This window comes from Lontra canadensis, unplaced genomic scaffold (assembly GCF_010015895.1).
Source record: "Lontra canadensis isolate GAN:19392208 unplaced genomic scaffold, GSC_riverotter_1.0 scaffold3, whole genome shotgun sequence".
Taxonomy (NCBI): Eukaryota; Metazoa; Chordata; class Mammalia; order Carnivora; family Mustelidae; genus Lontra; species Lontra canadensis.
The window spans coordinates 26254140-26272733 of NW_022630997.1; the positions used below are offsets into that span (position 1 = coordinate 26254140).

General features: G+C 32.9%; 1 protein-coding gene across 7 annotated transcripts in view; it reads right to left on the reverse strand.

Moving 5' to 3' along the window:
• The window catches only part of KIF20B (kinesin family member 20B), a 75841-nt gene that overhangs the window by 48307 nt on the left and 8940 nt on the right, over window positions 1–18594 (reverse strand). For 4 of the 7 annotated variants that reach the window (XM_032836764.1, XM_032836776.1, XM_032836747.1 and 1 more), the window contains exons 4-17: window positions 18455–18571; window positions 17709–17847; window positions 16965–17149; window positions 14874–14910; window positions 14171–14398; window positions 12909–13020; window positions 11998–12069; window positions 11538–11684; window positions 10678–10840; window positions 9749–10036; window positions 4540–4679; window positions 3451–3589; window positions 2599–2827; window positions 1658–1710 (exon numbers count right to left, since the gene is read on the reverse strand). In XM_032836764.1, the coding sequence (XP_032692655.1) occupies window positions 1658–1710; window positions 2599–2827; window positions 3451–3589; window positions 4540–4679; window positions 9749–10036; window positions 10678–10840; window positions 11538–11684; window positions 11998–12069; window positions 12909–13020; window positions 14171–14398; window positions 14874–14910; window positions 16965–17149; window positions 17709–17847; window positions 18455–18571 (2049 nt within the window). Of the gene's footprint in view, window positions 1–1657; window positions 1711–2598; window positions 2828–3450; window positions 3590–4539; window positions 4680–9748; window positions 10037–10677; window positions 10841–11537; window positions 11685–11997; window positions 12070–12908; window positions 13021–14170; window positions 14400–14873; window positions 14911–16964; window positions 17150–17708; window positions 17848–18454; window positions 18572–18594 lie in introns of all 7 variants that reach the window. The other 3 variants (XM_032836795.1, XM_032836786.1, XM_032836767.1) reach the window with 2 other exon arrangements.

Genomic DNA, 18594 nt, shown 5'->3' on the forward strand with positions numbered 1-18594 from the left:
TCTAAAACCCTTAAACACTTTACATGGCATAGTACATGATGCAATTTTTATGCAATTTTTTAATGGCAAATATCCTTGCCATTAAGCATATGAACATTAGCAAAAAAATGCATTTAATTAAAATAAGCCTCTAACCAAAAAAAAACCCTAACTCCACTGAATTTCATTTATAGTTCTATATAAAGACATAGAAATACAGATAGATACAGTGATAGAAACAAAGAGAGACAGAAATCTTTATGACCTCCAGCTATCTGAGCACATTAAGTTCCTTTTGCCCAGAGCTCCCCTTCCAACTAGCTAAGGCTTAGACTTCCAAGAGCTACATATTCTTTTCTTTCACATATGTAAAGCACTGCCAGCATAGTTTGTGGGATATTAGGTTCAAAGAGGTCAAATGCCCTTTTGCATGTTCTCAAAAACTCAGATTTGCACAATGGTAAACTAAATTCAACACCAAAACAAGCAATTCAACATTCTTAGTAAATTAATCTAGGCTATATAAGTTATTTTAAATTACTTTATTTTGAACCAAAACATAGACTTTTTAATGTAATTTGTAAGGCAGACAAAGTTAAATTCTTATACTGCTTGCAAATGTGTTTTCTGTATGAAATTTTACATTTTGAAATTTGTTGTTTGTATCCTCTTTTTGATCAATTATATCTACCAACTCCTGAATTCTTTGATTCTGCATAAGTATTTTCTTTGGAAAGAAGAAAAATAGCAATGTTTAATAAATATATTTTAGGATAGATAAAATGCAAGTCTGATGCAATTTTAGAATTCCTTCACATTTTAAGACTAAGTAAAAATATCTGTATGCATAGTATGACCTTATTTTTGTTTAAAAAATAATATATGTTTATTTAAATAAAGGAAAGAAAAGCAATATAACATATTGGGTAAGAGGAATCTGGAATCAGATTGTCCAGGGATGAATCCTAAACTTTTCTACCTTCTGAAGCTGTATGGCCCCGGGAAAGTTATTTTATGTCTCTGCAAAAATAAAAAATAACAGTATCTACATCATAAAGTTGTTCTGAGATCTAAATGAGTTAATATATGTAGAACATTTTAGAGGATACATAGTTAAGTGTTCTATAAAAATAAATACATATGGGGTGCCTGGATGGCTTAGTCAGTTAAGCATCCCACTCATTTCAGCTCAGGTCATGATCTCAGGGTCTTAGAATCAAGCCCCGTGGCAGGTTCTGCATTCAGTGGGGAGTTTGAGATTCTCTCTCTTGCTCTCCCTCTGCCCCTCACCCCTGCTCCAGTGTACTCTATCTCTTAAATAAATAAATAAAATCTTTCGAATAAATAAATAAGGTAAACATCTAAAAAACAAGCTATCAACCAACTTGGTTTTCTCTTATTTTCATTCAGGAGGAAAATTATGGGGGGCTTTCTTATCTTCTATTTTACATAGAAAAAAGATGCGTGTATATGTTCTCTATATATAAATAAAATATCTTCTGGAAAGACTGAAGAAGCTTTCCAGGGGCTATCATTGGAAACTTATAATTTTCAATCTTCTATCAATTATTATTTTTTCTTTAATTATTTTAAAAATAAAAGTACCTTGTCATAATTCATGTTCTTTCAATTACTTATTAAGTTCCTTATCAAGACAAAATAAAACTAGAAGTATTACCTTATTAGATTTCTCAAGTTCTTGAACCAATGAATTTAAATTAATTTCTGATTCTGAAAAAATAAGAATATTGAAAATAAATAATCATCTAAAATATATATCACTGAATAATCACGAAACATGTACTACATTTGGGAAAAATGATTTTGACAGCCCTAGAAGCACACAGCATTCAGCTACTAATTCTACCCCCAGAGGGCAATGTTTCTGAAAAAGCCACATTCAACATCCCATGCAGGGTAAAAATGAATGACATACACTAAATTGTAAAAAATTTCTGGTATAATTTCAGAGAAGAGAGAAAAATAGTACCTTTCTAGTCCACTTAATTATGTAGAAACACCACTTACCTGCTATTTTCTAACCATTTTGTTTCACAAAGTAAAGGGCAGAATATTTCATCTAACACTTAAAAATCAGGTATGACATTATAAATATATATACATAAATTTAAAATATATATATACACACACACACGCATACACATATATAGCTCAGAGCTGGCATGGAGCACCAACAAACTTAAGAGCACTCCAGAGGAGTCACTTTATCCCAAACTTATAAGCCCAGAGCAGAATCTACTACACTACGACAATTCATAAAAAATACAGAATAAAATTCATAGCATTACAATTTCCTGTAAGATTTCTTTATTTGCTCATAAAACTAATGCTTAGTTTGGTGGTGGTTGTTCTTTGGTTTTGTTTTGCTTTTTTTGAGAAGTCCATTTTCTACTAATATTAGTCTGAAAGTAAATAAAGGCAAAAAAAGTTTTTAATAGTAAAGTACTATAAAGCCACTAAAATGTTAAACTTTAAATGTTACCTAGATCAAAGAATCTTCTAGTCACTATAGTAAATAAGCTACATAAATCTCTTATACTCACCAACTATCTTTGTATACATTTGCAACATCTAATATGGTAAGATACATCTACTTACCATTTTCTCTCTTTTTTAACTCTTCCTGGGTTTTGATTAATTCTTCTTTGGTTTTAGTTAATTCAGCCTTAACTTGATTAAATTTTATTTCTAAACAAGCAATAGCTTCCTGGGGGTCAGCAAGAGATGCAATATATAAGTGAGCAATTTCAGCCTGTTTCTTAATATCAGTGACATCATCTTGAAGAGAATCAATAATATCTTCAATTCCTACATGATTATGTGCTTCCTAAAAATAGCAAAAACCACATGCCTATTGTTAACAGTGGCTTTCACTCTTAGAATGTGGCACTAACTGATTTAGACAGTTTTAACACATAGCAAAAAATTCACAACTTAAAATGTTTTTCAATAAAGTATATTAAAGTATCTCCAATTATGAAAAAGCTGTGTTCCATTACGTATTTTCTGTTTTATGGAATGGGAGACATGGTTCCACTCTTTATGTCATTATAGAACAATTATGACATCAGTTCAGGTATACTTTCACTTATAAGTCTCCTAAGTCTCTGTTGGGACAGCTGAGGAAACAAACTTCCATTATCACAACTCAGTCCAAGAGCCAAACCATGTCTGGGACATATAAAGATGATTTGACAGCAAGAGCCAGGACATAAGCATCCCAGGCCCCTAAACTGAGTAAGTAAAAAAAAAAAAAAAAGAAAAAGAAAAATCAAACAATGCCCAAAAGACATCAATTTCAGTGGAAGCAACAGAAAAAGATAATGTTTCCTCAACAGCAGGGAATGGTCAGTCAGCCAGCAAGTATTTTAATGTTTTTTCATTATTGATGTGGTACACTACATGTTGGCACCAAAAATATCACTGGACTTAACATTTCAGTTAACATACTTTGGTTTCAACTTCCATGGCACAATCTTGATTTGCTGGTTCTTCTTGAGTATCACATTTACCAACCAAATCCTTGAAGATAGCCAAACGACATTCAGCATTTTCTTCAAGTATCTCTCGTTCCTGAAGGAGAGTTTCCCTTCATAACACAAATTAATCCCATTAAGAAAAAGCAACACTTTGTGTTTTTTTAAATTTCCAAGATTAAGGACACATGCACCCCTATGTTTACTGCAGCATTATTTACAATAGCCAAACTACAGAAGCAGCCCAAGTGTCTATCAATAGACAAATGCACAAAACTGTGGTGTATATATATACATATATATATACACACATATATATGTACACACACATACACACATCACAATGGAATATTATTTAGCCATAAAAAGGAATGAAATACTGCCATTTACAGCAAAATGGATGGAGTTAGAGATTTTAACACTAAGCAAAACAAGTCTAAGAAAGACAAATACTATATGATCTCACTAATATGTGAAATTTAAGAAACAAAACAAATGAACAAAGGGAAAAAAAGAGAGACAAACCAAGAAACAGACTCTTAACCACAGAGAACAAACTTAAGGTTATCAGGGTAAATGTGTAGGGGGCTGGGTCATATGGGTGATGGGGATTAAAAAGTACACTTAACACGATGAAAAAAATAAATAAAATAATAAAAATAAATTTCTTTTTTTTTAAAGATTTTATTTATTTATTTGACAGACAGAGATCATAAGCAGGCAGAGAGAGGAGGAAGCAGGCTCCCTGCTGAGCAGAGAGCCCAATGCGGGGCTCGATCCCAGGACCCTGAGATCATGACCTGAGCCGAAGGCAGAGGCTTAACCCACTGAGCCACCCAGGCGCCCCAATAAAAATAAATTTCTAAGATTAAGTATATTATAAACTAAAAGCAGATTCTAAATCATTCATGTACATCTCTGAAACACCGAGGATTAGCAAGTTACTTTCAAGCCCACAGAAAGGTTAGAATTCAGAAGCCACTTAATATAAATAAATAACTTTTTTAAGATTCTGAACAAATAAAATTTTCAATTTTTACTAGGACATAAAGAAATAACTTACTTAAAATCAGCTTCCCGTTGAGCTAAATATTGAGTAAACTCCTGTGTAACTTCATCACGAATTTTAAATTCCAGTGTTAACTTTTCTTTTCTTTCACTTATCAGTTTTTTTTTCAAGTCTTCTATTAAATCTAATAGTTTCTAAAACATAAATATGAAAATCCTAAGAATAAATATATCCCCAAAGAAATATTACAGTCTGAGCATTCAAAAATAACTCTTCATTTAGTGACTATAATTATGCATTCTTTCAATAATGGTAATATTCTCACTGAAAATTACATATTGCAGAAATTCATTAATCTGAAATATCAAGTGGACCTCTCTGTATTTTAAAAATACACTTACAGTAACTCAAATGTATTACCATGAGGCTACACAAAGAAAAGAAAAAAAATCTAAAAATCTATTATCTACTGGGAACTACTCTGGAGAGTTCATATTTGATGCTTTTCAATCCACACAACCTCTGTGAGGTTGGGAGCAGCATCCATACTTCAGAGGTGAAGAAAGTAAAGACCAGGTCTGTGGAAAATGCTGAAGGTTGGATTTTAAATTAGTCAAGATCTAAAGCCTAAGTGTTACATAAAGAAGTTACTAAGAATCCCAAAACACTTTCCAAAATGTCAAAAAGAGATGTTACATAAACTTATCTTATTTGGCTTTTATAACTATCCAAATGTAAACAACAACTCCAAGACTTTGGAAAATGCATACATAATCATATAATATGGACAAGGGATAAATAAAGCAATTAACACTTGACATGGCCAGTACAGATCTATGACAAAATAAATTAGAGCATCATATAATAACCTCATATTCTGTAAGATTTCTATTTAAAGTTTCTCAATAATAAATTAATCAATAAACTCTCTCAAAGCTATAGCTCTTTCAATGTCTTAATTTTATATCTGAAAATATTTTCTATAGATATTTTGACTTTGAAATTCTCCTATGAAACTATACTGAGTAAATACTTATATAACAGGACCCAGTGTTTTGGCTGTGAAAATTGTTATCAGAGTATTGTTTTGTGGTAGTGATTATATTTAATCAAAGAAAAGTGAAACCTAATTCAAAAGTCAAACATAAAAAAGATTGGTTCAATTATGGTGTAATCACACAGTTACCTACTGTAATGAACAATGATGACATATTATTAATTCATACTTTGCACAATTTTGCACAATTTGCACTTTCAAGTGAAGAAAATCAGGTTACAAAAGTGTAATGTAGAGTAAAAACCCATTAACATGACCGGTATGTAAAGAGATTTTTTTTTTTTTAAAGATTATTTATTTATTTGACACACACAGAGAGAGAAAGAGGTCACAAGTAGGCAGAGAGGCAGGCAGAGAGAGACGGGGAAGCAGGCTCCCCGCTGAGGACAGAGCCCGATGCAGGGCTCGATCCCAGGACCCTGAGATCATGACCTGAGCCGAAGGCAGAGGTTTTAACCCACTGAGCCTCCCAGGTGCCCCAAGAGATTTTTATATTTAATTTGTTTCCCTCTTTTTCTTTTCCCAGATTCCACCATGATTAAATAATACCTTTATAATTTCAAACAACCACATTTTCCCACTGTTTAAAACAATAGGCTGTAATGAGACCTGAGCTGAGATCAAGAGTAAGAAGCTTAACTGAGTGAGCCACTTAGGTGTCCCTATTTTTTTAGCAGCAATATCCACAATAGCCAAACTATAGAAAGAACCCAGATGGCCATCAACAGAGAATGGATAAATAAGATTTGGTGTGTGCGCGCGTGCACACACATACACACACACACACACACACACACACGGGAATACTGCTCAGCCAGCAAAAAAATGAAATCTTGCCATTTGCAACAATGTGGATAAAACTACAGGGTATTATGCTAAGTGAAATAAGTCAGGAAAGACAATCATCACATCATCTCACTCATATGTGGAATTTAAGAAACAAAAAGGTATCATAGGGGAAGGGAAGGAAAAATAAAACAAGATGAAATCAGAGAGGGAGACAAACCATAAGAGACACAGGAAACAAACTGCAGGTTGCTGGAAGGGGGATGGTGGAGTAACTGCGTGATGGACATTAAGGCTCATGTGATGTAATGAACACTGGGTATTCTACCTCTAAAACTAACAATACACTGTATGTTTAATTAATTGAATTTAAGTTTTATACATAATAAAATATATATAATAAAACGTTATATATAATATATAAATTTATAATATATATTATATATTTATATATATAATATATATTATAATATATATTAAATATATTTATATATATAATATATAAATATATAATAAGACAATAAACTATAATGATTAAAGAAGAAATGTAGGAGACCTAAAGAAATATGCATGAATGTGGGAATAGCTTGGGAAATTGCCTTATTTTAATAATTCTCAACAATTCATGTTTTTATCATTGTTAGTGCATGATAAAGTTTTTGCTAAAAAAAAATCTGGTCTTTCTGGCTAAATGAACCATAAGCATCAATATGCCAATATCTATGTATCTCATAATGATTTTTAATGCCAATTAAAATGCTAATAATATAAAGCAAGCAGTCTAACCAGTTTCATTTTTAAAAGTTAAATATTATAGGGGCGCCTGGGTGGCTCAGTGGGTTAAAGCCTCTGCCTTCAGCTCAGGTCATGATCCCAGAGTCCTGGGATCGAGCCTCACATAGGGCTCTCTGCTCAGTGAGGAGCCTGCTTCTTCCTCTCTGCCTGCCTCTCTGCCTACTTGTGATCTCTGTCTGTCAAAAAAATAAAAATTAAAAATTAAAATAAAATAAAAGTTAAATAGTATAACATTTTGATGAAATTTTTATTTTATCAATGCTATAGGGAGATAGGCACTTATACGATATAATCAATTATAAACTGTAGCATTAGCTTCCTCTGGTAAATTCAGAAATTTTACTAACATTTCAACTTTAATCAACATCATATATAAACTTCAGCTTTGAGAAAATTAATACAAACTAAACTAGGCCTACTGATCGCTCCTTTTATCACTGAGGTAAAGCATTACATTACAGAGGTCCATGGTAAACAAGATCCCATCACATATTGACCAGATAGATTGGGACTAGCATCTGAAGCTTTCATTCTCATTTCCAAACAACACAGGTGCAATAATGGTCTTCAGGGACAATGAACTAAATTATTAAAACGAGAATATTTAAACCAATATATCATCCATCTACTTTGACTTCTACAGTCCAAGGGTACTAGGATGTGAGATTTGTCAACACTTTTATTTTATTTTTTTTAAAGATTTTGTTTATTTATTTGACAGACAGAGATCACAAGTAGGCAGAGAAGCAGGCAGAGAGAGAGGAGGAAGCAGGCTCCCTGCTGAGCAGAGAGCCCGATGCAGGGCTCGATTCCAGGACCCTGGGATCATGACCTGAGCCGAAGGCAGAGGCTTTAACCCACTGAGCCACCCAGGTGCCCCTTGTCAACACTTTTAAAGCACACCCATGAGCATATGGTTTTCAGGGTTCCTAGGACAATGGTTAAGAAGACTCCATATATATAGATGTAGTTATGGCCAATTAATGAGGGGAACCAGTAATATGAACATGAGCTAAATCTCAGGATTAATACAATGTAAATAAATGTGTGAACTATATCTGAACAGAGGTTAAAATTACCACCATTCAATCTTATTTATTTACCATAAATATATAGATGACCAACCAATTCCTGTTTTTGAAGAAAGACTAATTGGTACTGGGTGGCCATTTTGAGTGCTTGTACTTAAGACTGCAAACTAAGTTTGGTGGAGTATGCCAGAATCATTGTATGAAAGGATACTGCAGAAGAAGGCATCCACATGGTCTCAAAAGTATCATCACACAGGTGATACAATTTCACAATGAAAAGAGATCTGAAACACAATACCTTAACCATATGAGCAAAACCTAGCATCACCAAGAATGGGGAAATCAGGGGCACCTGGGTGGCTCAGTGGGTTAAAACCTCTGCCTTTGGCTCAGGTCATGATCCCAGAGTCCTGGGATCGAGCCCCACATCGGGCTCTCTGCTCGGCAGGGAGCCTGCTTCCTCCTCTCTCTCTCTGCCTGCCTCTCTGCCTACTTGTGATCTCTGTCTGTCAAATAAATAAATAAAATCTTTAAAAAAAAAAAAAAAAGAATGGGGAAATCAGGTATCATGTGTCTCCATACAGGACTCAATATGAAATTCACAACTTGACCTAGATGATAGTGTAATACCTGAATCATGAAGAAAAATCAGAGAAATCCAGATTGGGGGTATTCTACAAGACAACTAGCCTTAACTTCTCAAAAATATCTTTGTTAGATTACAAATAACTAAAGAAACATAAGAAACATGACAATCAAAAGCAATTTTTTAAGTTTAGTTGTAGGTCAAAAACAAAGTGCCTATAAAGGACATAGTGGGATCACTGAAGAAATCTCACTATGGACAGTATAACAGATTATATTATTCTATCAATGTTAAATTGCTTAGGTGTGAAAATGGTCTTGTGATCATAAGGACTATGTCTACATTATTAGGAAACACACTGAAGTAGTTGTAAGGTATCATTCATTATGTCTATACCTTATTTTCAAATGGTACAGGCAAAAAATGTGTATTCACAAACATAAAGAATTGAACATGGTAAAATGTTAACTAACAAATCCAATGGGTTTTCACTGTACTAGTCTTTCTGTGGGTTTAAAATTTTTCAAATTACAGGAGCACCTGGCTGGCCTAGTTGGTAGAGTGTGCAACTCTTGATCATGGAGTTGTGAGTTCAAGCCCCATGTTGAAAAGATTACTTAAAAATAAAATCTTTGGGGGTGCCTGGATGGCTCAGTGGGTTAAGCTTCTGCCTTTGGCTCAGGTCATGATCTCAGGGTCCTGGGATCGAGCCCCACATCAGGCTCTCTGCTCAGGGGGAGCCTGCTTCCCCCTCTCTTTCTGCCTGCCTCTCTGCCTACTTGTGATCTCTCTCTCTCTGTCAAATAAATAAATAAAATTTTAAAAAAATAAATAAATAAAATAAAATCTTTTAAAAAATTACTTTCTTTCAAAATATAAAGCTGAGATATATAAAAAATTTAGCACATTCTTGAAAAAAATTAGAAGACAGGGAGGCTTAAGTATTATTAAATCTAACTTCACAATAATAATAAGCCAAGCTTAGAAGTACAAGTTCTTAATACATACTCTCTTCTCCTCGTAGCTAATGAAAGCCTTATCTTCCTCCACTGTTTTATCTAGATCTTCATCAGTAAGTTCAGTTTTCACACTTTGGTTTTCTTCACCTTTTTCTAAATCCTCAATTAGATCTTCATCTTCCACCACATCTTCTAGACCACTTTCCCATGAAATTGTGGATCTTTTTACATTTAATATTTTATTAACTGAATTATTAATGTCCAATAATACATCTTGAGACTTGACAGGTCCAAATGATTTCTCTTGCGAAGAATTTAAAGTGTCTGGAACACAAACCTGTTAAAATATCCAATGTGACTTTTAAAACAGAAAAGGAAAAACTGTCAACGAAAAAATAATTTCGTAAATTTAAGTCAAATGACAACTCTAGCATTTAAAAAAGACCTATGCAAACAAACATACAAGAAGGGCTCCTAGCAGAAGGGCTTCCTGATTAGCCACTTAGTGAACTAGATGGGTGGTGGAGCAGTCAATCCATTACAAGAATACTTATGCTTTGGGGGTGCCTGGGTGGCTCCGTTGGCTGAGCATCCAACTCCCAGTTTCAGTTCAGGTCATGATCTTGGGGTTGTGGGATCGAGCCCCATGTTGGGCTCAACGTTCAGCTCAGAGTCAGTTTGGGTTTCTCTCTCCCTGTCTCTCTGCTCCTCTCCCTCCCATGCTTTCTTTCTCTCTCTCCCCTCTGTCATTTTCTAAAATAAAATAAATAAATCTTTAAGAAAAAGTAATTACACAAGGGATAACTTTCAATCTTGTCACATGTCCTCTTACTTGGTCAAACATTTACATTTTTAATCTTCAATTATTTCATAGGTTTAGAGTTGTTAAGTGCAAAATGTATTAGCCATGCTGAGAAAAAATAGTTCATATCCTAATAAGAGACTTAATAAATTCTGCAGAAATTTGAATATATTTACTTTTTGTGCAATGGCTGAGAATTTCAACACATTGAGCGTTTCATCATAGGCAAAATAACATTGGCTGATGTTGACAATCATGCATATTTTCCCTTTACCATTAAAAAAACTTTGAAAATAGTGGGTCAGTTTGCTTTCCCGGAAAGGCACGTGCTGTTGAAACCTATGGAAAAATTTTTCAAAAAACTCTAAGTTAAAACAAATCTCATGAAGTCAGAATGCTAATAAATTTTACAAAGAAATAATTGATCTAGCTATCATGGACTTCTAGGTTAGTGATTAGCATATAAAACAGAAAAGTCATTTTCTGTTTTTTCCTACTATTTTCTTTAAATACTGCTGATAATAATACTAAAAATAACAATAACTCACTAGACAAAATGTTAAGAAAATCAAATTGAAGTGGGTTGTGTTTTCTAATGTTAAGAAATTTTACAATATATGCCATGAAACACCTTTACTAAAAATGATAAAGGTTAATTACAACTTATTCAACTTAAAATGCTAATTAATGCAGAAATCTATCACATCTAGAAGAACAAAATGATTAGTAAGAATAAAGTGGTTATAGATGCTAAGCCAGGATCATGAGAAGCTTATTATCTCTAGTGTCTATTGACATATACTTGCGATGGAAAATATTATGTTTACTTGATAAGTCAATGGCATTGACTGACATTGTTTTTTTATTTCAGTTTTTTTAATCCAAGAACTCTAAGTATTTCTTTCATATTTCATGTATAGACATTACATAAAAGCAGGTTAAAAACAAAAAAGAACTAAAGAACTTTCTAAAATAAGATTTGAAAGTTTAAATATTGTTAATACTTAATATACACATAGCACTTCCAGCAACTTACTTTGACTTTTCACTGTTTTTCAAAACATTGATACACTTTCCCAGAGTCAATAAAGAAGTGTTGATATTCCCAGTCTCTCTTAACCTTTCCCCTTCATTCTGTGTCTTCATGCTTCTTTCTGAACCAGCAAGATCACATAAACACAATCTGAATTAACCAAAAAAAAAAAAAAAAACTATAAAAAGTTCTTCAAAACAAAACAGTTCAAAATAATTACAATTTTTTTTTTTTTTTAAGAGAGAGAGAGAGAGAGAGAGAGAGAGCCTTAGTGGGGCTTAAGGAGGAGAGGGAGAAAGAGAATCTTGAGCAAACTCCATGCTTAGTGAAGAGTCTAATAACTGGACTCAAGCTCACAATCGTAAAATCATGACCTGAGCCGAAATCAAGAGTCAGGCACTTAACCAAGTGAGCCACCCAGGCGCCCCCAAAATAATTACAATTTAAAGAATGCTCAACTTACTCACTGACTCGTATTACACGAGGCATTTCAGAATCTTCAATCTGTAATATTCTAATAGTGAATATGCTATGACTAAAAGAAATATAGAAAAATCAAATGTTATCTTTCATCTTTAATTTCTGTATTCTAAACAGACAATCTAAGTATCTAAATCAACGTTTATATCCTAATACTAGCCATACCTCCAGCCCTGCACTTTCCAACTAGTTGCCAGATATTTCAATCCAGTGTTTCACTGTCACCTACATACCTAATTCCCTAAAACTAAATATCTTATCTTTCATTAAACCCCAAATTCTTTGAACCCTCTCCTTCTCTTAACATTCAAACTTCTATTAGTGAAATCATTTATAATAAAATCTCAATTTACTTGCAAAGATTATACTATTAGTTAAAATGGTATATATACTAATTTTCTTTTAATATACACTTAAAGTAAAGCATATATTAGGCCCAAATACAGGCTTATCTGGATCATATACTATCTTCATGCCATACTGAGTATGGGGGACAGGGCTTTTTCCCCCTTAAGAGACAACCTGTTTTAAATATTTCATTGCTTAAACTTATTTCCTTTTGTCTCTCAAGCCTCAATCCCTTCCTTTAAAAACATCATTCCTTAACCCCTTGAGATGCATACTGTAGGCAACTCTTAAAATATTGAGCTTAGATATTCACATAAAGAATAAAAATAGCTAAGAGACTTCATGCAAATTAGTAAATTTTGTTAGAACAATAAATAGTCCTGATAATCTTTTTTGTTCATTGCTCTTAATAAAATATTTTTTACGCCCATGAATTCATTTAATATATCAGAGAACCTACTGCCCACTTTAATCTTAGTTGTATATTTATAATAGCACAGAATACCCTGGGTACTTCAAGCTTACACAGCAGGGCTTTCTCTTTACCTTCTACTAGAAGCATTGTTCAGTTTGGTGAAGGCAACACTCTGGTGCTTTATTCCTAGTTTTAAGAGTCTATACGCTTCTTTGGAATCAGATACTTGAATCCATTGTAGATCTTTGAAAAGTAAAGAGGACACATATCACTTTATAAAAACAGCATTTGTTATACAATGTAATCTCTTTAGAGATTTGTAACCTCTTTTCCCAAAGACATATAATGAAATCTTTTAATAACAATGCCTAGGTGGAATCCTCTCAGACATTCTATATTCCACTAGAAGAGATACACATGAGGAGGATACTATAATTATTTTCCAATATTTAAGTTATACAAGCACAGATGTTTTTCAACAGTAGGCCAAAGGGAAAATTGAAAATAGAAGAAACTCCGTAAAATTAAACATCCAGAAAAAAAAAAAGACAAAGCATATTATAGATTAAACCTACAGAATTACCTAGATGTGAGACACTGCAGACTTCAATTCATTAGTCAATCATGAAGTCAAATTTAGAGTCATAAACAGCATTTTATAAAAATGAAACAAAATACAGAAAAATATCAAAGTGTATTCCTTGTACTAAGGGTAAGTATAATTAATGAAACTTCTGAGTTGTAAATACATATGCATATATACACACATGAGAATACTAGATAATGTTAATTATCTAGTATCTAGTTATCTAGTTATCTAGTTAATTACTAGATAATGTTAATATATGTATGTACTTTCTACTTTGAGTAGTACTTAGTACTTAGTAGTACTTAATAATTACTAAGGGTAAGTATAATTAATGAAACTTCTGAGTTGTAAATATATATGCATATATACACACATGCAAATACTAGATAATGTTAATTATCTAGTATCTAGTTATCTAGTTAATTACTAGATAATGTTAATATATGTATATACTTCTACTTTAAGTAGTGATTTTATAAAGTTGGAAAAACACCACTGTGGAAGAGCAGATACATGTCCATAGCTTCATAGCTGCTACAAAGCAGCAGAATAATGTGAATATCAACACACACAGCTTTTCCCACCTCCCAAAATCCTACCAATGATATTCAAGCAAAACAGTATCAACCCTGACCCCTTTACACTCAGGTTTAATTAACATACCAAAACATACCTCGAAAGCACAAACTTCTCTTACTATGTTGATGTTAATGATTAATATAAAAATTTCTATCTCCAGCTTGCTGTAACAAAGCCTAGAAAGAAACTTCAGAGCAGTAAAATAAAAAGCATTCATTACTATACCTTTTATAAAAGAATAGCCCTTTACATCTTGCGAAAGGCGTAGCATCTTTCTCTTTTGGAACTTAGATAATACGGGAACAAACAAGTCATAAATACATTCATTGTAAATCTCAAAGAAAGAAACCCACACAGAAAATTTTATATTATTATCCATATTCAAGCTAGCTTGTTCACAGTCTTTCATGGATTCTTCAAACTCTGGGATATTCAAAGAGTTGGTTAAACTTCCTACAAAAAATAGAAAAGGATAATCACAAAATTTAAAAACTGGCTAAAACTGACATAAGACAGATCAAGAACCTGAAAAACTAAGTAATCTTAATCTTTCAGCAAGGTTAAATACTTTTTGGACCAAAACAGATGTTAAAAAAAAAAATCTGTATTAACTAAAGCTTGGCTGCTTTTTATCTTTCTTTTCTTTTTGAAAGAATTCCAATGAATCAAATTGAAATTACCTGTAAAGGACAAAGAAAATATCTCTTTTGAATTCTACATGAAAGTTACAAGTGAAAGGGATTCCTTGTGATATTAAATCCAAATAAAACTTTACAGTGACTGATATTTCATATAGTATGTACCATTTTCTTATAATTATTGTTATTAAAAAAAATTAAGTGACTAGGAGTGATTCAAAAATTAAAAGCTATTCAAATGTATTTCATATAATAAACATTTGAGAAGTAAGTGAGAAAGGAAACCTTACCATGAAGAGTATCATAACTATCATTCTGCATCACAACCTAAAAAGGAACAATTTTTTTTAAGTTAAAAACCATTTTTAGTTAAGGTTAAATAACCAGTACATTGAATTATCTATCTGAATAAGTCACCATCCAAATCACAACCTTTCATCTACTCAATTTCAATGACCACTATTAATTCTTTCCTCTAGTTAAATAACAGGGTCTCAAAATAAGAAATCTGGGAGGAGCGCCTGGGTGGCTCAGTAGGTTAAAGCCTCTGCCTTCCGCTGAGGTCATGATCCCAGGGTCCTGGGATCAAGCCCCACATTGGCGCTCTGCTCAGCGATGAACCTGCTTCCTCCTCTCTCTCTCTCTCTGCCTGCCTCTCTGTCTACTTGTGATCTCTGTCTGTCAAATAAATAAATAAATAAATAAATAAAAAGAAATCTGGGAAACCACAAAAGAGTATTAAAAAGAATATCTGGGATGCCTGGGTGGCTCAATTGGTTAAGCAGCTGCCTTCGGCTCAGGTCATGATCCCAGGGTCCTAGGATCGAGCCCTGCATCAGGCTCCCTGCTTAGCAGACAGCTTGCTTCTCTCTCTCCCTCTGCCTGCTGCTCTGCTTACTTGTGCTCTCTATCTCTCTGTCAAGTAAATAAATAAAATCTTTAAAAAAAAAAAAAAAAAGAATATCATCACATATGATCCCTGCCACTCACAATTACTAGTAATATTTCAATATATTCCTTTCTATTCTATTCTCCACACTTATTACACTGACAGCTTTTACTTTTACTTACTATGTTTAAAAATTATTTATAAACAAGTAATGGTGGCTGTGTAATCGAAAAGATGTGAAATACATTAATTATTCCCCTACTACTAACCATGTAGATCATCTACAAAGTTATGTCAGTAAAAATAATACTAAGATATATATTTATCATTTTTTTTCTTCTGCACTCTAATTAGTTCCTTAGGATATATCCCTAAATGTGAATTAGTGGATGAAAAGATATGAAAAATTTTTAAGTTCTCACTCACAGTGTTGCCAAACCATTTTCTAAAAACACATTTTACAAATATATGAAAGCATGATTTCATTTTTCTAATATTTTAATAACTTCATAGACTATGTTTTAACTGGATAACTTGTGAGGGAAGTTTTTTTCATTATTAATGACTTCCACTTCCTCTAAGAATTTTCTTCGCTATTCCGTACCAATTTCCATAATTTTTATTTATACTCACTATTTTACTTTCAGAGATCTTAATTATGGACTCTAAATTCTGAACTCGCTGAGCAAAAAATATTTTATTACCTTGAATCCCTAATTTCTAAATGTCTTAAAAAAAAAAAAAAGAACCCCATCAATATTATGCAACTATCTATAAAAACCGTTACTGGTTTTAACAATCTTAAATAGGATAAATGTCTGAAAATGGACATAAAATCTGTAAGAAACAGGAATAAACAAATATTCCTTTACAAAAAACTTTCTGTGTGGAGCGCCTGAGTGGCTCAGTGGGTTAAAGCCTCTGCCTTCAGCTCAGGTCATGATCCCAGGATCCTGGGATGCAGCCCCACGTCGGGCTCTCTGCTCTGCAGAGAGCCTGCTTCCTCCTCTCTCTGCCTGCCTCTCTGCCTACTTGTGATCTCTGTCAAATAAATAAATAAAATCTTTAAAGAAAAAAAACCTTTCTGTGAAAAACTGATTGAGGAAAGAAAGAAAGGAGGCCAATATAACCTAACAGATAAATGTTATAAGAAATTATCACTTTTTATTTCTCACATTCCCTTGATTAGATTTTGTATGTACAAATTACTTCTACAATTCAAAAATTTTTAATCATTACATATAGTAGTCCCTACAACAACCAAAAAAAATTTCAGAACCATTCACATGTGTACTGTTTAAACATTTCTGTTATTTGTACAATATAAAGCAAGAAGAGAGGCATTCAAAACAAGTTTATACTTTTCTCAAAAAGAAAAGACAATGATCACCATCACCACCACCATCACAAAATATTTTAATATAAGCCAAAACAAAGAGCTTATAGAAGATCATAATGTATATATTTTTCACATACTAGACTACTCCCATACCTCTTTAATTTGCCGAAGCAATGCACTTTTGCTAGCAACCTCTTCTTTCTCTTGATGTGGTGATAACCGTAAATATTCTCTAGATCTATGTGGCTTAAGGTTCATCTTTGTGTACAGCCTTTCCTGAAGACTATCAAATAATACATTCAAAGTTCGTGGCAGAATACCAATATTTTCTTCTGTGCCTGTGAGAAAGAATTTTTGTTTTATACTCTCTTAGAGTATTAGGAAAGTGGAAAACATTCCTGGATTACCAAGGTTCCTTTTATACCACCAATAGGCAAGAGTAAACAGCTATGACAAAAGCAAAAGAAGTTGAAGGATTACTCGGTTTTCCATCACTTTGCTCTTCATTATATAATGGGACATTTTATCAACTATTCTACTGGTGCAAAATCTGAAAATTTCCATTCAGATCAGCCATAACATTTGCAATCACCCATAATCACAAAGTATAAAAGTAAACAAAATGCTTCCTTGGTTATCCATGCTTAATTCACTATGTCACATAAATCTTTTTTCTGAATTTTTATCATCTCATTCTCTATCATATGGGTAAAGCAATTTCACGAACGAATTAAATCAATCTGAATCAAAACCCGTCAGCAATACACATTCAAAATGCTATTAGTATTAAAAATGGAGCAAATGTACTAGGTAATGGAAACATAACTACATGTAAGTATTATGAGAATGAGGGTATATTAGTGCTTTAATCCTTTCCAGCAAAAATATTAAGTTTACCTTGAAATGTATATGTTTTTCCTGAATTGGTTAGCCCGTAAGTAAAAATCAGCCGACTCTGTCCTTTTAAGAGGTCTTTTACTGGCTGCATAATGCAACCCTGGAAGAATTCCTTCTGTGTAGTTTCTGGGCCAAAAACCTAATAAGCATTTTTTAAAACAAGCTTTTTTAGAATATTCAAGTAAATTTTTACAATCAGTTCTACCCCCATAACTCATGTCTTAAAATTTTATTTTTTAAGCTTATTTATTTATTTAAGTAATCTCTACAGCCAACATGGGGCTCAAACTCATGACCCTGATACCAAGAGTTATGGGCTCCCCTGACTGAGCCCGCCAGGCACCCCTCATGCTTCAAAAACTTAAAAGATCTCTTACAAGATTCATATACTTAGGATAGGTGCCATATCCCCAACTCTCACAAATACACATGATATTTTAATTACTGTCAGAAAGTTTTCAGGATAGAAATATGACCTAGTCAATCAAGTTTTCATCTAAATTTTGAAAAGAACATTTCTTAAAACAAAAAAAGTTTAAAAAACTATAATCTATTCACTTCCAATTATATATTTATAAACCTGAAATTTGAGTCCTACTCTTCAGAAAAAAATACCAGTGCCTAACACCTAAGTTCCATAAGCACATGATATGTATAGTTCATTATATACAATTATGTAGCTATTTAGCCTAAGTCAAACCGCTTCTACTTAAAAGAAAAATCTCCAGTTTCACATAAGTACTTACCTTGGAAAAACTGAATTTCTGTGCCATCTGTCCAGAGCTTTTTTCACTTAACCGACCAAGGATGCTTTGAGGATCTTTCAGCAGAATGGTCTGTGAGTCCAGCATATACACACAGCCCTAGAACACATAAATGAACATAA